This window comes from Gorilla gorilla, chromosome 20, assembly GCF_029281585.2.
Source record: "Gorilla gorilla gorilla isolate KB3781 chromosome 20, NHGRI_mGorGor1-v2.1_pri, whole genome shotgun sequence".
Taxonomy (NCBI): domain Eukaryota; kingdom Metazoa; phylum Chordata; class Mammalia; order Primates; family Hominidae; genus Gorilla; species Gorilla gorilla.
Genome location: NC_073244.2, coordinates 22,616,991 through 22,632,945, shown reverse-complemented (window position 1 = coordinate 22,632,945; position 15,955 = coordinate 22,616,991). Strand labels below are relative to the sequence as shown.

Below are 15,955 nucleotides of genomic sequence, written 5' to 3'. Positions count from 1 at the left end.
CCGGAGTGCAGTGGTGCAATCTCAGCCGCTCATTGCAACTTCTGCCTCCTGGGTTCAAGCGATCCTCCAACCTCAGCCTCCTGAGTAGCTGGGACTACAGATGTGTGCCACCAGGCCCAGATCATTTTTTGTATTTTTAGTAAAGATGGGGTTTCACCATGTTGGCCAGGCTTAATTTTGCGATTTTTGTACAGATGGGGTTTCCCCATGTTGCCCAGGCTGGTCTCAAACACCTCGGCTCAAGTGATCTGCTCGCCTTGGCCTCCCAAAGTGCTGGGATTAAAGGCATGAGCCACTGCACCCAGCCTGGTTATTGGGATTTTTTTCCAAGCTCCCCAGATGATGCTAATAGGAAACAAAATTTGAGAAACCCTGGTGTATCATAATAGGTATGATCTTTCTTTCTTTTTTTATCTTTTTGAGACTGAGTCTCAAAAAAAAAAAGTTGCTTGGTTCTATGGCTCATGCCTGTAATCCCAGCACTTTGGGAGACAGAGACAGGAGGATCACTTGAGCCCAGGAGTTTCAGACTAGCCTGGGGAACATGATGAAACCCCATCTCTACAAAAAATACAAAAATTAGCTGAGTGTGGTGGCACACCCTTGTAGTCCCAGCTACTTGGGAGGCTGAAACAGAAGAATCACTTGAACCTGGGAGGTTGTCAAGGCTGCAGTGAGCTATAGTGGCATCACTGTACTCCAGCCTGGGCAACAGAGTAAGATCTCTAAAACATTACAATAAATTGGGCAAAATATGAGACTAGGTCCAATAGGGTTTGTTACATATCGCATCTATTTCTGTTAACTCTTGCTGAACAGACCCTGATGTTCTTCCCGAGCAGTGGAAAGTCACAGTTGTGGCCGGGCTTGGTGGCTTACACCCACAATCCGAACACTTTGGCGAGGCAGGAGGATCACTTGAGGTTGAGGCCAGTAGTTTGAGACCTGGGCAACATAGGGAGACCCTGTCTCTACAAAGAGATAAGTAAATCAGCTGGGTATGGTGATGTACACTTGTGATCCCAGCTACTCAGGAGGTCGAGGTGGGAGGATCACTTCAGCCTGGGAGGTCAAAGCTGCAGTGAGCCATGATCACACCACTACACTCCAGCCTGGGCAAGAGAATGAGACCCCATCTCAAAATAATAATAATGATAATAATAATAGTCCTGACATCTCATCGGATTCCTTCTAGAGCTTAATCACTGGGCAATTAGTATCAAAAGCCTCTCTTGGCTGGGCATGGTGGTTCACGCCTGTAATCGCAGCACTTTGGGAGGCCGAGGCAGGTGGATCACCTGAGGTCAGGAGTTTGAGACCAGCCTGGCCAACATACCGAAACCCTGTCTCTACTAGAAATACAAAAATTAGCCGGGCACGGTGGTGCATGCCTGGAATCCCAGCTACTCCGGAGGCTGAGAGGCAGGAGAATTGCTTGAACCCGGGAGGCAGAGTTGCAGTGAGCCGAGATCGCACCAATGCACTCCAGCCTGGGCGACGAGCGAAATGCCATCTCCAAAAAAAAAAAATTAACCACTTAGTCAGTACACTTAAACAGTCATTACGAAGGCCGGAGGCCTGCATTAGTGAGACCTGGCCTGCCACAGCAATCCTCACACACAATAAGAATCTCTGTTCTCCAGGCTCGCTTTGAACTCCTGGGCTCAGGCAACCCTCCAGCCTCAGCCTCCTGAGCAGCTGGGATTACATTTGCATACGTCCCACTGTGCCTGGCACCAGGACTTGGCGGTTTTTAATGCTCCCCAGGTGATTCTAATGTAAATTTGAGGACAGCGGTGGTGGACTCTTAGGGTATTGGATCCCAGTAAACCACACCTCCTAGTGTTCATGCCCTTGTGGAGTTCCCTGCCAGACTCTGGGTTTGGCTACGCGGCTTGTTTTGGCCGCTGAAATAGGCTATGTAGGCCGGGTGTGGTGGCCGACGTCTGTAATCCCAGCACTTTGGGAGGCTGAGGCGGGCGACTCACTTGAGGTCAGGAGGTCGAGAGCAGCCTGGCCAACATGGTAAAACCCTGTCTTTACTAACATACAAAAATTAGCCGGGCGTGGTGGTGGGTGCCTGCAATTCCAGCTACTCAGGAGGCTGAGGCAGGAGAGTCACTTGAACCAGGGAGGCGGAGGTTGCAGTGAGCTGAGATCGCACCACTGCACTCCAGCCTGGGTGACACAGCGAGACTCTGTCTCAAAATAAATAAATAAATAAATATAATAATAATAACAATAAAGAAATAGGCTTTGTGGAGGGAGATCCTGGAGGGTGAGATGCCACCCTGGACTTTCTGGCCCTGGGAAAGCCAACACAACTAAATGAGTGAACTGAACCACACTCCATGGAACAGAATCCTCCAGCCTAGCACAGTCAACCCAGAGTTGTGATAATAAATAAATTTTTGGCCGGGCGTGGTGGCTCACACCTATAATCCTAGCAGTTTGGGAGGCTGAGGCAGGTGGATCACGAGGTCAAGAGATCGAAACCATCCTGGCCAAAACGGTGAAACCCTGTTGCTACTAAAAATACAAAAATTAGCTGGGCATGGTGGCGCGCACCTATAATCCCAGCTACTTGGGAGGCTGAGGCAGGAGAATTGCTTGAACCCGGGAGGTGGAGGTTGCAGGGAGCCGAGATCGCGTCAGTGCGCTGCAGCCTGGGCAACAGAGCAAGACTCCATCTCAAAAAAATAAAATAAAATAAAATAAAAATACATTTTTGTTGTTTTAAGCCACTGCCTTTTGGAGCCGTTTGTTATGCAGGGAAAGAGCTGAAATAACTACCTTTCCACTATACTAATAAAGGGTTTCCACAGTAGTACATAATGCAGACTCCTGCTGCTAGCTTGTGGATGGAAAAGGTCTGAAACTGTCTGTCCACCAGGCCATGGGAGAATCACTGGCAAAAGCCTCTGCTAATGAGAGTGTGTGTCATCTCTCTTAGGTGTGAACCATAGGCGGGAACAGATGTGCCATCGAAATTTTTCCACCTGAGTTGCCGTTTTCCAGTATGAATATTTTTCTGTGCCACAAATCCAAAAGACATTTTGGTGACAAACAGCCTATAAGAGGACACTCAGCACTTTGGGAGGCTGAGGCGGCAGATCACTTGAGGTCAGGAGTTCGAGATCAGCCTGGCCAATATGGAAAAATCCTGTTTCTAACTAAAAATACAAAAATTAGCCAGGCGTAGTCGCGGTTGCCTGTAGTCCCAGCTACTTGGGAGGCTGAGGCAGGAGAATCACTTGAACCTGGGAAGTGGAGGTTGCAGTGAGCCAAGATTACGCCACTGCACTCCAGCCTGGGCAAGAGAGTGAAACTCTGTCTGGGAAAAAAAAAAAAGAAGACACTCAGACTTACAATAACTGGCTTTTGCTTTATTGTGTAATTTACACAGGACAACCCCAAATTCCACACTTCGTTTTTCTCTTCTGCCTTCATTATTCTTTCAATATCTATGTCAACAGAGATCGTTTCTCCCAATAACATATGTGGTTTGATCCTCAGCCAGGACGCACAGGCCCTACAAGATCCCAGCCCTCCAACACGGACACCTGGACCCTCCCATTTGACTGCAGCCTTGTCTGTTTGTACCGGGGCTCTGCCCTGGTCCTGTCACCCCTGAGGCGTCCGTAAGGTAGGAATGCCAAACAGGATCTGTGTGATGTGTCAACTCTGAGTAAATACAAGAGGCTGCTAGGAGCCCCCAGCTGAGGATTGAGAGGCAGGCTGTGTCTGGTTCCATTTCAAAGAATGCTGTGATGCATTAGCAGTGTCTGCTATGGCAACACCCATTAGAAGCACCTGGAAGGGGGGTTTTGGGAAACGGGCTCAGAAAGGAGCAAGGTGTGTCCGTTCCATTCTTGCCTTAGGTGGCTGTTCCGTTACCCAGGCTACGCTGTCTCAGTGGCCAGGTGGCTGAGGAGGAAGTCTGAAGGCCGCATAGTTGCAAGTGGCTTCCCTAGGGCCTGCAGGGGACAGCATAGGCCCAAAGCTAGAGGAAGCTTGGAAGGGCGCCCACGCTGGGTCCTGCGGGGCTCTGCATACTGCAGGCCACCATGGCGCTTGCTCCTTACCCTCTGGAGTCTGTCTCATCCAGGAGAAGACAGCTGGCTGGCCTCAGAGCATTACATGCAACTCGGGTGAAAACATTTTTACATGACACAGACACACAATGGGCTTTACCTCTGGATAAACTTAGAAACTTTCCATCCAAACGAAAAGGGTGTATCTTCTGTATGTTGCCAAGAAGCCTAAACTGAGTACAAGGACAATCTTACTTTAATCAAGTTCCAGAATGAGGATACACAGCTTCGAAAAGCAGTCTGTAGCAGAAGATGCAAGGGTGTGTGTAGCCATGTTTCTAGAATATACCAAAGGAAACACACACAACCCCAGTGTGGCCTTTTGCGAACCCTCGATGCTGCTCCATACTGGGGGCAGGCAGCTACTTCGTCCAGCTGACTTTGGGAATGTCGTAATGCTCTGTGAGTGTGTCCAGGTGTCTGTTGAAGTCCTGGGGAGGTGGAGTAGAAGGCCGGTGTCAGCGCAGACCCAAGCGGGGTACTGGGGAGAAACGGCACTGCCCAGCCCCACCTCTCCCACATCCTATCTCTCCTGAGCCCCCTCCTCTCAAACTCACCCTGCCAGGTCTTACAGACTCCTGAACCCTGGGCTCCCCTTTGAATAACCCTGGGGAAGTGTCACTTCTATTAGGTAAACTTCTCTTCTCGTCAACATGCCAACAGCTCCCTCTGCCAGCTGATAGCCTCTGGGCCCAGCTGGGACCCTGAATGGCTCAGTCTCCCCCACTGGACACGGCGACTCACCTCCACTCTCTGCTTGTGGGTTTTGGATGCCTTCTTTAGGATCCTTTCCATTTGCTGGAGAGAGAAGAGACACGGAGGTGAGTTTACAGGCTCAACACAGCCCAGGCTGGCATGGGGTGGAAGATGGAGCCTGGCCAGACTGGCTCTCACATTTAGAACAGCTGGAGGTTTCAGGCTCTGTGCCTTGTCCCCCTCCCTCAACTCCACCCAGGCTGGTCCAACAGGGAACCCAGGTCACTTGCCAGCTTCGTGAGTGGCAGGAAATGAACCAGCAATGCCTGAGCGCGTACCCATGAGCAGACTCTGCTGGGAGCTGTCGGCATGCTTCCTGCATCCTGAGGAGGCTGTTAGCACTCCCAGTTTGGAGGAAAACAAAGTCCCAGAGCGGGTTTCAGGAATGATGAGAAAGAGAGAGGTAAAGGGTCTGACATAGAGCAGGTGCTCAAGTGACACTTCCCATCCTGATGTTAGGGCTACAAGACCAGGATCACCATCCCCAGGGTTATTCTGAAATATGCCTCCTGCACCATGACCTGCTCCGATCCTCACTTCAAACACTCAGTGACACCTGGAAAGGTCAGTATCTGGTAGCAGCTGGGAGTGTGGGCTGGGCGCGGTGGCTCATGCCTGTAATCCCAGCACTTTGGGAGGCTAAGGCAGGAGGATAGCTTGAGCCCAGGAGTTCAAGACTAGCCTGGGCAACATAAGGAGACCCCAACTCTACAAGAAAATCAGCTGATTTTGGTGGTGCACGCCTGTGATCCCAGCTACTAAAGAGGCTGGGGTGAGAGGACTGCTTGACCCAGGAGGTTGACGCTCCAGTGAGCTATGATCACACCAATGCACTCCAGCCTGGGTGACAGAGAGAGAGACCCTGTCAAAAAAAAAAAAAAAAAAAGAGTTGGAGTGTGGGATATAAAGCCAGACAGATCTGAGGCCACACCTGGCTCCACACTTCCTGGCTGGGTGGCTGTGGCCCACTCTTTGGTGGCCCCTATAACTGTGCTGCCTATGATTCATCCCTCGTGCAGTCCCCATGCCACACTGACTCTGACCTGGCCGTGGACTCAGTTAACTGGAAGGAACACAGTACCAGTTCTGGGTCCATGCATAAGACCTGGCAGTATTAGCTTTGTGCCCTTGGAAGCCAGTTGCTGTGCAGGAAGTCTGATGGCCCTGCTGGAAAGAAAGGACCTGGAAGATGAGATGACATGAAGGAAGAGGCCACGAAAGAAGCACTGAGAGGTGGGGCATGGCGGCTCATGTCTGTAATCTCAGCACTTTGGGAGGCCAAGGTGGGAGGATCACTTGAGGCCAGGAGTTTGAGACCAGCCTGGCCAACATGGTGAAACCCCGTCTCTACTAAAAATACAAAAATTAGCCAGGTGTGGTGGCATGCGCCTGTAGTCCCGGCTACTTGGGAGGCTGAGGCAGGAGAATAGCTTGAACCCGGGAGGTGGAGGTTACAGTGAGCTGAGATCTTGCCATTGCACTCCAGCCTGGGCAACAGAACGAGACTGTCTTAAAAACAAAGAAACCAAAAAAAAAAAAAAAAAAAAAAAAGCACTGAGGCACCAGCTATATGGTGGCAAAGCCATCTTAGATGCTCCAGCCCAGCTGCACCTTCAGAGACTCCAGGCCCAGCTGCCATCTGACCACACCAGACTCCAAGTGAGGTCAGACCCTGCTGAGCCCAGTCAACCCAGAGCATCATGAGATATTATTGGTAGGGGCCACCTGGCTGCTCCTCTCTGTCCCCCCCTTCTCCTTCATTCCCTCACCTCCTGTGTCCAGTCAGCCCTCACCTGGCTGATTCTCCCTCTAAGGCGAGCGCCCTGCCCATCTCTGTCCCTCTTCCTGCTGCTGTGAGCCCAGCCAAAGCCTGTGTCTCCTTGTGAGAAGCCACACTGACTTGTCCAGCTGCCACACAATGCCGGGCACCTGGCTGGGCTCTGCCCACAGGTGTGACACCCAGCTACTATTTTAGTTTTTGAAGAGACGGGGTATCGCTATGTTGCCCAGGCTAGTCTTGAACTCCTGGGCTCAAGTGATCTTCCCACATCGGCCTCCCAAAATGTTGGGATTACAGGCATGATGAGCCACTGTGCCTGGCTGACTCCACTTGGATTTCTACTGGGGCACTGCATTTACCTTCTTTAAAACTATAGCTTTGGTTCCCCCTCCCTCAACTCCCACTCCAGAAAACCTGCTTTACCTGCGATCCTTCCCACCCCAGTAAACAGCACCTTCATTCATCAAACTGCCCAGCCCAAAGTCTTGGTCATCCTTGACTCTTCTTTCTTTCCCAGCTTACATCCAACCCAACAGCTAACCCTGAATTCATCCTTGAAAACCTATTCCAAACCTGTTACCTTCCACTGGCTCCATCACGACTGCTCTACTCTGAGCTCCCATTATTAGTCTCTTGATAGCTGCATAAGTCTCATTCTGGCTTCCAGCAATAAAATCTCAGCCCTGCCTGTGACTACAGCCTCAGGGTTAGAAGGGAAAGAAATGCAATTCACTTGGCCAGGCATGGTGGTTCACGCCTGTAATCCCAGCACTTTGGGAGGCCGAGGCGGGTGAATCACTTGAGGTCAGGAGAGTGAGACCAGCCTGGCCAACATGGTGAAACCCCGTCTCTACTAAAAATACAAAAATTAGCTGGGCATGGTGGTGGGCGCCTGTAGTCCCAGCTACTCAGGAGGCTAAGGCAGGAGAATCGCTTGAACCCAGGAGGCAGAGGTTGCAGTGAGCTGAGATCATACCAATGCACTCCAGCCTGGACAACAGAGCGAGGCTTTTTCAAAAAATTTAAAAAAGGCCGGGTGTGGTGGCTCACGCCTGTAATCCCAGCAATTTGGGAGGCTGAAGCAGGCGGATCACCTGGGGTCAGGGGTTCAAGAACAGCCTGGCTAACATGGTGGAACTCCATCTCTACTAAAAATACAAAAAAATTAGATGGGTGTCGTGGCAGGCGCCTGTAATCCCAGCTACTCAGGAGGCTGAGGCAGGAGAATTGCTTGAACCCCGGAGGTGGAGGTTGCAGTGAGCCGAGATCGAGCCACTGCATTCCAGCCTCGGTGACAGAGCGAGACTGAGGCTCGCTGAGACGGAGTCTCACTCTGTTGCCAGCCTGGAGTGCAGTGACGTGATCTCGGCTCGCTGCAACCTCTGCCTCCCGGGTACTGGTTCAAGCAATCCTCCTGCCTCAGCCTCCCAAGTAGCTGGGATTACAGGCGTGTGCCACCATGCCCGGCTAATTTTTGTATTTTTAGTAGAGACAGGGTTTCACCATGTTGGCCAGGCTGGTCTTGAACTCCTGACTTCGTGATCCGCCCGCCTGACTTGTTAAATCCTTACCACAACCCTGTGAGGTAGACTTTAGTGCTACTTTAAGTAAAAGGTAACCGGCTTGCCCAGGGTCACACCACTAATTCGTGGTAGAGGCAGAGTCAAACTCAGGTCTGTCATGCCAGAGGTAGTGCATCCATGTGTTTTCTGTATGCCTGAATTAGATCTGGGAGTAAGGAGTTAATTGTCCCCAAGGTCCATTTTCCCCAGTGTCACCATACAGAATCACCTAGACCAGGGTTAGGGTTTCTCAGCCTCAGTGCTACTGACATTTGGAGCCGGATCACTCTTTGCTGCAGCAGGCTGTCCTGTGTATCGCAGGGTGTGTGGTGTCATCCCTGGCCTCTAGCCACTAGTTGCCAGTAGTCCCCACCCCAACCCAGTTGAGAACCAAAAATGTTTCCAGACATTGCCACATGTGCTTCGGGGTGGGAGTTTAGGGGGGTGGAGACTACCCATAGTTGAGAATCACTGACCTACACTGATTATTCCCTTTCCCCAACATAATGGACCCAGTTTATCTATCTTACTGTGAACTCTTCTCTTCTCCACTGCACACATTTATGGTGTTTAACATCAAGAAAAAATAATTTATCGAAGCCTTAAAATACAATACAAACAAAGTCGTCATGGGCATGGCCATTCAATATCAACAGCTGAGACTGGGTGCGGTAGCTCACGCCTGTAATCCCAGCACTTTGGGAAGCTGAGGCGGGCGGATCACTTGAGATCAGTTCGAGATCAGCCTGGCCAACATGGTGAAACCGCGTCACTACGAAAAATACCAAAATTAGCCGGGTGTGGTGGCGGGCACCTGCAATCCCAGCTACTCGGGAGGCTGAGGCAGGAGAATTGCTTGAACCCCGGAGGCAGAGGCTGCAGTGCTCCGACCCCGCCAAAAATAACTAATTTTTAAAAAAATACAGCATGTTTGAATCTGCCAAACAAAGTTGTCTTGGAAACAAACTTTGTGGTGACTTCGAGCGGCGAGCATGGCCATTTAATATCAAGAGCTGGCATCCACTGAACATTTATGCACTACCTTTTACTTTCATGACTTCCTCTCAAGTTCCCAACCGTCTTAGAAGAAATTACTATCCTGGCTCGTACAGAAGAGGAAACTGAGGCACGGAAATAAGAAAGTCACTGGCCTAGTGCCGCAGGGCAAATGAGCCACAGCACTGGAATCCAAACCCGGGTCTCCAGCTCTGGCCTCCTTTCAACGCCAGTTCTAGCTCTCCCCTCTGCTGCCCACTCGGGCCAGCGGGGTCTTCTCATCCTTGGAGCTCCCCCGGCAGAGGGCGACTCTTCTCTCACTCACGCACAGCATCCTCTCCCCGTAATTAAGGTCTCCTCTGACCGCTCCCCTGCTCTCGGAGCGTCCCAGCCCTGACCCCAATTTCCAGTCTCCCGGCGCCGGGTGTTCCCGCCTCCCCGCCGCCTTCTGCTTCTGCTCACCCGCTTCTCCTGCATTTTCTCGAAGGCCGCCTGGGCCGGGGTCCGCTTGTCCAGGCCGCGCCGCTTCTCCTCCTCGTTCTTTTTACTCGTTCCCATTGCTTCCAGGAGTTTCGCTTTGTCTTTGTCCTTCTTTTTCTTCTTCCTGGAAAAAGACATGAGAAGGGGGCGGGTCGGAGGATCAGGGCCAGGGGTCCCGAGAAAAGGTCTAAGGGGGATGAAGACGGAATCCCGCGGGCCCTCGGGCCTCACCGCTTGGTCACTCCCAGCTCTGCGACGCCTTTCAGCTTCAGTGGTCCCTTTTGGACCTGCTCGTAGGCCTCCATGACACTCTCCAGTGGTTCGGTAGATGGACTGCCACACTTCCTGTTTGCAAACACTATTTCCGCCCGAATGCCCGCCTCGCCTCTCTTTGATTGGCTGAGCTGCAAGGTGAGCATGCGCTCTTGGTTCTGGACCCGGGCCACACTTCCGGGTAGTGGGCGGGACAGAGAGCCAAGCGAATGAATGCTCTTCGATTCCTATCTGCGGCCACACTTCCGAATTTGGCGCCCACTTCCGGTCTCCCATTCTTCACACAAGGTGCTGGAAACCCAACCCCTTTTAGAGCGTTTTGCGCACTTTTGGGTGACCTATTCTCTCTCCTTGATTTTTTTTTTCTTTTTTAGAGACACGATCTTGGTCTGTCACCTAGGCTGGAGTGGAGTGGCTCGATCGTAGCTCACTGCAGCCTTGAACCCCTGGGCTCAAGAGATCCTCCGGCCTCAGCCTCCCCAGTAGCTGGGACTGCAGACGGGCACCACTGAGCGCGGCTAATATTTTCATTTAAATTTTTTTGTCGAGATGGGGTCTCGCTGTGTTGTCCAGGCTGGTCTCGAACTCGTGGGTTCAAGTGATCCTCCCGCTTCAGCCTTCCAAAGCGCATGGATCACAGGCCTGAGCCACGCCCCCCCACCCCCGTTCTCTTTTATTGCCATATTTTGAGTGTTCACTGGATAGCTGAACCTAATTTTGTAAACCTAATCAGTATTCATTAATTTTTCAGCTTTAGGTAAATGACAATATCATGTGACAAGGTTGGTGGTATGTTAAAACAATTAAAAATCTATTTTATGCCGGGCGCTGTGGCTCACGCCTGTAATCCCAGCACTTTGGGAGAACGAGGTGGGCGGATCACGAGGTCAGGAGATGAAGACCATTCTGGCTAACACGGTGAAACCCCGTCTCTACTAAAAATACAAAAAATTACCTGGGCGTGGTGGCGGGCGCCTGTAGTCTCAGCTACTCGGGAGGCTGAGGCAGGAGAATCGCTTGAACCCGGGAGGCGGAGGTTGCAGTGAGCTGAAATCACACCACTGCACTCCAGCCTGGGCGACAGAGAGAGACTCCATCTCAAAAAAAAAGTATATATATATTTAAATCAGCACTTTGGGAGACCAAGGTAGGCGGTTCACGTGAGGTCAGGTGTTGGAGACCAGCTTGGCCAACATGGTGAAACCCTGTGTCTACTAAAAAAAACCAAACCAAAACAAAACAAAACACAAAAAGCAAAAATTAGCTGGGCATAGTAGTCTGCGCTTGTAGTCTCAGCTACTTGGTAGGCTGAGGCAGGAGAATCGCTTGAACCCGGGAGGCGGAGGTTGCAGTCAGCCAAAATCGCACCACTGCACTCCAGCCTGGTCAACAGACGAAGACTCCGTCTCAAAAAAAAAAAAAAAAAAAAAAAAAAAAAAATCAATAGAGATAGGGTATTGCTGTGTTGTCCAGGTTGGTCTCAAACTCCTGTCCTCAAGCAGTCCTCCTGAAGCATTAGAATTACAGGCGTGAGCCACCACCCCTGGCCCTTTCTTTATTTCTTTCTTTTCATCCTTTCAGCACTGTGCAGTTTTCTTACATAGGATGTGTACATGCATATATCTTTTTTTTTTTTTTTTTTTGAGACAGAGTCACGCTCTGTTGCCCAGGCTGGAATGCAGTGGCACGATTTTGGCTCACTGCAACTTCCACCTCCCAGGTTCAAGAGATTCTCCTGCTTCAGCCTCCTGAGTAGCTGGGATTACAGGCGCCCACCACCATGCCTCGCTAATTTTTGTATTTTTAGTAGAGATGCGGTTTTGCCATGTTTTCCAGGCTGGTTTCGAACTCCTGACCTCAGGTGATCCGCCTGCCTCAGCCTCCCAAAGTGCTGGGATTACAGGCGTGAGCCACCGTGCCCGGCCCTTGAATATATCTTTTTAATGTCAGCAGAAGACTATGGGAATTTTTGGTTTCTTCTCTATTTCCCTCTGTATCAAAAACCTAGTTAAAAAAAAAAAACTATTGTGAGAAAAATTTAAAAAGGCTGTGCCTACCAAGTATGTGTGAAGATGTGTTGAAACTGGAACTCAAACGTGCTGCTGTTGTGAATGTAAAATGGCATAAACAGTTTAGAAATCAGTCTGACAGTTCTTTAAAAGATGAAGCATTCACTTATACTATGACAAAAGAATTAGATTCCTACGTTTTAACCCAAGTGAAATGAAAGTATAGACCCATATAAAATTGTGTACATGAATGTTCACTGCAGATTTATTTGTAATAGCCAACAAATTAGAAACAGCCCTAATACTGCCCTAGATAAATGAATGAACACAATCCGTGCCCACAAATCTTGGCTGACTTTTGCAACCAATGGAATTACTAGGTCCAAGGTTATGCACGTTTGCACGTTTTATTTCTCATAGATTTTGTCCAAATTGTGCCAGGGTGGCTTTTTTTTTTTAATTGCTGGCGGGGGGTGAGGTAGTGGGGAGAAGGCAAAGGAGGTGGAGAAGAGAGAAGCAAACGTCCCCAAATCTACCGGACACAAGAAAAAGGAGGGCACAGGGGCTGCCTTTCTCAGTCTTACCTGCAGGGGGCAGCAAGTCACTGCCTAATTATCCGTCCACAACTGGAAAAGACTGTGCAGAGGGGCTTCTGGTACCAGGGGATGGGGGCTACCAGCACTTTTGTGTCAAAAGCAAGGCGATCTTTTTGCCGGGCGCGGTGGCTCACACCTGTAATCCCAGCACTTTGGGAGGCCGAGGCGGGCGGATCACGAGGTCAGGAGATCGAGACCATCTTGGCCAACATGGTGAAACCCCGTCTCTACTAAAAATAAAAAAAATTAGCCGGGCGTGGTGGCGCGAGCCTGTAATCCCAGCTGCTCAGGAGGCTTGAGGCGGAGAATCACTTGAACCCGGGAGGCGGAGGTTGCAGTGAGCGGAGATCGTGCCACTGCACTCCGCCCTGGCGACAGAGCAAGACTCCGTCTCAAAAAAAAAAAAAAAAAAAAAGAAAGAAAGAAAAAAATTAGCCGGGTGTGGCGGGGCACACCTGCGGTCTCAGCTCCTCGGGAGGCTAAGGCAGGAGGATCACTTGAGCCTGGGTATGGGTGTTCGAGGGTGCAGTGATTTAGGATCTTGATTAATGCACTCTAGCTTGGGCACTAGAGCAAGACCCTATCTCAAAAAAAAAAAAAAAAAAAAGAGGAAAAGAAAATGATTATGTTGAGTCTTGAATACAAAAAAAAAAAAAAAAAACTACAAAAAAAGAAAAAGAAATAGTAACGTGCCAGTGTTAAATTCTTAGTAGTGCTAAATGTGCTGTGGTTGTGTAAGATGTTAACATTAGAGCCAGGCTCAGTAGCTCACACCTGTAATCCCAGCACTTTGGGAGCCGAGGCGGGTGGATCATTTGAAGTCAGGAGTTTGAGACTAGCCTGGCCAACATGATGAAACTGCGCCTCTACTGAAAATACAAAAATTAGCCGGGCGTAGTGATGCACACCTGTAGCCCCAGCTACTGGGTAGGCTGAGGCAGGAGAATCGCTTGAACCCAGGAGGCAGAGGTTGCAGTGAGCCGAGATTTTGCCATTTGCTATTTCACTCCAGCGTGGGTGACACAGTGAGACTACATCTCAAAAATAAATAAATAAATAAATAACAACAAAAAAACCATTAGAGGAAGCAGGTCAAAAGGGTTATGGGAGCTGTCTGTATCATCCTTGCAATTAAATTAAATTAGTTAATTTATTTATTGAAATGGAGTCTCACTCTGTCACCCAGGCTGGAGTGCAGTGGCGCGATCTTCGCTCACTGCAACCTCCAGCTCCCAGGTTCAGGCAATTCTCCTGCCTCAGCCTCTCCAGTAGGTGGGATTACGCACATGTGCCACCACAACCGGCTATTTTTTTTTTTTTTTTTTTTGAGACATAGTCTTGCTCTGTCACCCAGGCTGGAATGCAGCGGCTCGATCTCGCTTACTACAACCTCTGCCTCCCAGGTTCAAGCGATTCTCCTGCCTCAGCCTCCCGAGTACCTGGGACTACAGGCACATACCACCACATATGGCTAATTTTTTGTATTTTTAGTAGAAATGGGGTTTCTCCATGTTGGCCAGGCTGGTCTCGAACTCCTGACCTCAAGTGATCTGCCTGCCTTTGCCTCCCAAAGTGCAGGGATTACAGGCGTGAGCCACTGCGCCCAGCCCATCCTTGCAATTTTAATGTAAATTTAAAATTATTTCAAAACTAAAAGTTTATTAGGAAAAGAAAGAGGCTGGGCATGGTGGCTCATGCCTGTAATCCCAGCACCTTGGGATGCTGAGGCGGGTGGTTCCCCTGAGGTCAGGAGTTCGAGAACAGCTTGGCCAACATGGCGAAACTCTGTGTCTACTGAAAATACAAAAATTAGCCAGGCATGGTGGCAGGCGCCTGTAATCCCAGCTACTCGGGAGGCTGAGGCAGGAGAATCACCTGAACTTGGGAGGCGGAAGTTGCAGTGAGCCGAGGTCACACTACTGTACTCTAGCCTGGGTGACAGACCAAGACTGCAAGACTCCATCTCCAAAAAAAAAAAAAAAAAAAAAAAAGGGAAAAGAAAGAATCTGTAAAGGAATTAAGTGAGGGTGGGGCTTGACTTTCTAGCCAGCTTTGCAATAATGTCAGGCTCGCTGAGTGAGCTCCCACTTCAGGAATGTAGCTAAGCGCATGGGATTCCACACCCCCATTCCTCACATCCTAGGGGATTTTCTTCCTAGCCTCTGCCTCCATTCTGTGAGTTTTGAAGCGGATGCTTTTAATGGGTGTGCATGTATAGGCAATGAGAATGCTCCAACAGTACTTTCGAGATGCATCTTGATTTTGGAGGTATTAAAATGTGAAACAAAATGTGTTTAAATGGAGGGGAAGTAATTTTTTTAATTAAACTTTTAATTTGAAATAATTGAAGGCTCACATGCAGTTTTAAGAAATAAACAGAGGTGAGGCATGGTGGTTCACGTCTGTAATCCCAGCACTTTGGGAGTCTGAAGCAGGCGGATCCCTTGAGCCAAGGAGTTCAACACCAGCCTGGGCAACATGGTGAAACCCTGTCTCCTCCCAAAATACAAAAGTTAGCTGGGTTTGGTGGCAGGTGCTTGTAGTCCTAGCTACTCAAGAGGCTGAGGCAGGAGGATTGCTTCAGCCAGGGAGTTTGGGGCTGCAGTGAGCTATGATGGCACCACTGCACTCGAGCCTGGGTGACAGAGTGAGACCCTGTCTTTAAAAAAAAAAAAATTCCTCTTGTTGCTCTTTTGTAGCCATACACACTTATCCCCTCACCCCCATTCCTGCACAGCTGGCAAACAGGGATCTGTTCTCTATTTCTCTGATGTTGTCATTCATTTTAAGAATGTGATATAGCCAGGCGCGGTGGCTCACGCCTGTAATCCCAGAACTTTGGGAGGCCGAGGTGGGTGGAACACGAGGTTAGGAGATCGAGGCCATCTTGGCTAATGCGCTGAAACCCCGTCTCTACTAAGAAAAATACAAAAAAATTAGCCGGGCGTGGTGGCGGGCACCTGTAGTCCCAGCTACTCGGGAGGCTGAGGAAAGAGAATGGCGTGAACCCGGAAGGCGGAGCTTGCAGTGAGCGGAGATCATGCCACTGCACTCCAGCCTGGGCGACAGAGCGAGACTCCGTCTCAAAAAAAAAAAGAATGTGATATAAATGGAATCATACAATATGTAACCTGCTAGGATTGGTTTGTTTTCCACTCAGCATAATGCCCTAGAGGTTCATCCAAGTCGTAATATTTACCTTTTCTATTCCCCAGTAATTTTCTATGGCATGGACGTATCCATTTGCTTAAACATTCACATGTGGGTTGTTTCCAGTTTGGGGTTATTAAGATAAAACATCTGTTACAGATTTTTATGCGAACATAAGTTTCCATTCCTTTGGAATTGCCCAAAAGTGTAATTACTGGATGATATGGTAGCTGCATATTTAAACTACATTAACAAAAAC

General features: G+C 49.6%; 1 protein-coding gene across 2 annotated transcripts; it reads right to left on the bottom strand.

The window, feature by feature from the left end:
• Nucleotides 1-3,365: 3,365 nt before the first annotated feature.
• FAM32A (family with sequence similarity 32 member A) lies at nucleotides 3,366-10,059 on the bottom strand. Of its 2 annotated transcripts, XM_019015893.2 has the most exons (4): nucleotides 9,900-10,059; nucleotides 9,651-9,792; nucleotides 4,839-4,892; nucleotides 3,366-4,525 (listed from the first exon to the last, which is right to left on the bottom strand). In XM_019015893.2, the coding sequence occupies exons 1-4, from the start codon at nucleotides 9,971-9,973 to the stop codon at nucleotides 4,457-4,459; spliced, it is 339 nt and encodes a 112-aa protein (XP_018871438.1). In that variant the 5' UTR covers nucleotides 9,974-10,059; the 3' UTR covers nucleotides 3,366-4,456. The 2 variants fall into 2 exon arrangements, with proteins under 2 accessions (XP_018871438.1, XP_055228024.1); XM_055372049.1 differs by lacking the exon at nucleotides 4,839-4,892 and having other exon boundaries at nucleotides 9,900-10,041.
• Between the last annotated feature and the right edge of the window lie 5,896 nt (nucleotides 10,060-15,955).